Genomic DNA, 4,209 nt, shown 5'->3' on the forward strand with positions numbered 1-4,209 from the left:
CAGGCATAACAGGTAACGAAGAAGCATGGGATGCAGTAAAGCAGGCCGTTAATAGTTTCACCAGAAATTTGTACAGTTGCAGAAGTAAAAAAAAAAAAAGAAAAGAAAAGTGGTTTGATATGAAGTTTGATGCAAAAAGAAGAATTTCACTTCAGAAAAGGAAAAAAGACACGGGTGGAGGGCAGGGGCCACCTGATCTAACTGACTTCGATGAAAGGATGGCTGGCTATAATAATAGGACAATCAAGCTTGGGAGGTCTTGCAGAAAGGAGTGAGGGGGAGAGTGACCTAATACAGTAGCAAATACAACACGGTAAGTTTCATGAACCAAAAAAAAACTGTATTTAGTCTAAGTAATGTATGTTTAAGTATTTTGCATCACAACAGCATCAAAATTCCACCGGCTTTTGCACACAGCAGATGGGAATGAAGAAGCTGAGGTCCAGCCGTCTACTTAGCAAGCACGAGTCCTGACCAACAAGGTGCTTGCTAGTCAAGATGCCCATTATTATTGCCATAAAAGATGTGGCAGCTGTCAAATAAATACATCTGTATGTGAATAAATATTTAATCAAGATATTTGGGTAACTTGGAAGCTTTTTTTGTGTTATACAAACCACTCTTACATGTTGACGTTGTATCACACTATAGACGTTGTATCAGTTGAAGGCGTGCTTGGAGCGCTGCTTGGGCAGGAGCGTTCATCTGCATCTCGTCACACACAGGTTCAGGCTGGGCTTGGGTTCCACCCTGTGCCATTGTGATGTTGTGCATGCTAAATGCTAAAACAATTTGACAGACTTTCTCCAGCTTGTATAAGAGCATTCCACCAGCTGCATCCAAGCACATCCAACGTGATTTGAGTAACCCGATTGAGCGCTCTATCACGGAGCACGCACAGGCATGTTTCTGGTTCCTGAGGGGTCATGAGCTGCGTTTTTAGACCATAACCCCGGTCACCTACAATAACCATTATGATAATTAACATGTGAATTAATTAACTGTATAAAATATTCTGGGCGCGTACGTCTACTCACCAAGAAGCCATCCTTCTCTGCCAGCTCCAGCTTCCAAGCGCTGTCCTAAATAATTGTTCTGTAAAATGACAGAATCGTGAGTTCCTTCGGGCCAGCGTGCAACAACGTTTAGTATGCTGCAACTCGCATCGCAGACTATTTGAACGTTGATGGAGTGATACATTTTTCTATTCACATAGTTTATTGCATTTGCAGATGGTGCTTTAATACGCACGTGGCATGGGTATAGTCTATTGCACCAGTGGTATTAGGTATGCCACTCATCTCGTGGAACCCCCTCTTAACTACCATCTGGTGTGTCAAGTAATAAGGAAATTTTACATGTGTAGTCATAAGCCCTATAATAGCTTTTACCACCTTGTGAATGGCACGGCCCTGCTCGGTCCCCTAGTTCCCTTTGGAATGTTCCCGTGGCAAGGAATCCGATGGCAGCTAGAACTTGGGAGATGAGGAGCTATAGGGTGAGAGTGGTTTGTGAGATGGCTTAGGTGTGGTTCCAGAGAGTTACATAAATCAACAAGAACTTCTCCCGACAGTCTAAAGCGACTGAATAGACATTCTTCACTCTCAGCAAACATATCTATGAACTCTCTAAAGATGTGCTCTCTCCTGAAAGCACACGGCGCAATATCTTCAAGCAATTCCTAATGTGCCATGCATCCTAAAAACAAGGTGAGACACAATAATCACCCTTTTTATACGTATAGATCAGGTGATTGTCATTTGGACCTCTAATTATATACTGTATATATATGTACGAAGTGCTGATCAACTTCAGTAGCGTTGGATTCTAGAGAGTCCACCTTTTGAGCAAGGTCCGAGATGGTGGATTGTATGTTATCCAACTTATTTGCTAACGTTTCAGTTGACAATCTAAAATCCGCAACAAGCCAAGCTCTGAGTTCCTCATGTAGCAGGCTAATTTTGGCTAGCGTAATGCTAGCCGCAGGTTGTGGGGAAACTTCTCTATCTTTATCAGTCTGTTTACTCTTTCCCTTCGACATTCTGAACGTCACTGATCAATAAAAAATTCAAATGCAGCCTTAAGATGTTGTAACTGGCGAGGCTTTAAGGGTAGAACATACAAAGTTTGTGGGAGAGCCGCGTGCAGCTGTCTGCTCCTTGCGTGCCATAAACGGAACCTCCTCAACACTTATATTTTTTACTTGATGCATTTTTTTTTTAGAAAGAGATTTATGAATCTTTAATTGAATAAACATTTATCCATTTAATTAAATCTTTTTTATAGGGCCACAAAAAAAATGCAACAGTCAATAGGTAACATTTTACATTAAGTTATTAATTGGCAAAGGTAAACTGAGATTGTGTGTGTGTCCTCCCTGACTTATTTTCCTTATAGTAGATGAGTGTAGTGAAAAACTGAGTATTATTTGTTTTCTCAGTGAAGACTCTTAATTGCAGGGCTATAGCTTGGGATTGTGAGCCCCCAGAAAAAACATTGATGTTTCACCGCCCTCAACTATTATCATATATGGCATAAGACATGGGCAACGTCCACATCTGATGCCTTGTAACCTAATAGGGATTTCTTAAACAAATCACACTAATAAATAAATGAAAATAATAGTTTTTTTTGGACATAAAAAGAGGACCACAATGGAAATAAGTATATGACTTTTTTGTGTATTTTATAATCTGTATGAATTGTGTGGAGCTTTCTTGTACATTTTTATAAAACTTATCTAAAAAGCAAACAAACATCAAGAAATTAATAATTTATACATTATTATTAAGAAATTATGCATTTATACATATGGGGGTACACAGGTTGTGGCACAGGGATTAACTAGTAAACTTTCATGACATAAAGGTTGCTGACCCCTGGTTTAGGCTGACACTTTTTCCACACTTCTTGTGTGAACTCAAGTGACAGTTAAGGGATTTTTTTAGTTTGAAACTCTTTCCACACTGATCACATGTGAACGGCTTCTCTCCGGTGTGAACTTTCATGTGATACCTGAGGTTTATTTTTGTTGTGAAGCTCCTTCCACACTGAGTGCATGTGTAAGGCTTCTCTCCAGTGTGACTTCTAACGTGGAATTTAAGATGACATCTTTGAGAGAAGCTCTTTCCACACAGTTGGCAGGTGTAAGGCTTCTCTCCAGTGTGACTTCTCATGTGGACTTTAAGGTGTACATTTTCAGTGAAGCTCTTTCCACACTGTTGGCAGGTGTAAGGCTTCTCTCCAGTGTGAATTCTCATGTGGACTTTAAGGTGTCCATTTTCAGTGAAGCTCTTTCCACACAGTTTGCAGGTGAACGGCTTCTCTCCAGTATGAATTCTCATGTGGCCTTTAAGATGTTCTGCTTGTGTGAAACTCTTCCCACACTGTTGGCAGGTGAAAGGCTTCTCTCCGGTATGAATTCTCATGTGGATTCTTACATTTCTTTTGTCAATGAAGCTCTTTCCACAGAATTCGCAGGTAAAAGGCTTCTCTCCAGTGTGAGTTCTCATGTGGACTTTAAGGTGTCCATTTTCAGCAAAGCTCTTTCCACACTGTTGGCAAGTGAAAGGCTTCTCTCCAGTGTGAACTCTCATGTGGAGTTTTACGTTTCTTTTTTCAGTGAAGCTCTTTCCACACTGTTGGCAGGTGAAAGGCTTCTTTCCAGAGTGAATTTTTAAGTGCCTGTTAAGGTAGTACATTTTTCTGAAGCTCTTTGAACACAGATTACATCTGAATGGCTTCTCTCCAATGTGAGCTTTCATGTGCTTTGTAAGTTTTGTTTTTCTGTTGAAATCTTTTCCAAACTGTTGGCAGGTGAAATAACTTCTAGTTCCAGTCTTTTGAGCAACGTTTTGTGAGGAAGTCTTTTCAGTCTGTGAGCAACTAAAATATTTTTCTCCATTTGTGAAATCATGTTTTCCATACTGATATTTCTCTTCCATTTCATTTAGTTCTTGACTCTCCACTTTCAGTGCCATCATATCTAAAAAAGACAAATACAAGTTAACCCCAGTTTAACGGCACCAAACAACAGACATCAAGGCATCAAAACATGTACGTCAGATCATGTACCCACTGAGCTAATGAAAAAGGTGTTACCTGTAATATCAGAGCCTGTTCTCAATATGCTGAGCTAATGAAAGAGGTGTTACCTGTAATATCAGAGCCGGTTCTCAATATTTTTAACCTTTTGCTTTCTTTAGGACA

The 4,209-nt window shown here is 40.0% G+C and overlaps 1 protein-coding gene across 1 annotated transcript; it reads right to left on the bottom strand.

Moving 5' to 3' along the window:
* Positions 1-2,797: 2,797 nt before the first annotated feature.
* LOC107744264 (gastrula zinc finger protein XlCGF8.2DB-like) lies at positions 2,798-3,981 on the bottom strand. Its single transcript, XM_016557802.1, has one exon. It carries the CDS (start codon positions 3,978-3,980, stop codon positions 2,856-2,858), a length of 1,125 nt encoding a protein of 374 aa, XP_016413288.1. The 5' UTR covers position 3,981; the 3' UTR covers positions 2,798-2,855.
* Positions 3,982-4,209: the final 228 nt, after the last annotated feature.

The sequence above is a fragment of the Sinocyclocheilus rhinocerous genome, unplaced genomic scaffold (assembly GCF_001515625.1).
Source record: "Sinocyclocheilus rhinocerous isolate Xijiao unplaced genomic scaffold, SAMN03320098_v1.1 scaffold3449, whole genome shotgun sequence".
NCBI lineage: Eukaryota > Metazoa > Chordata > Actinopteri > Cypriniformes > Cyprinidae > Sinocyclocheilus > Sinocyclocheilus rhinocerous.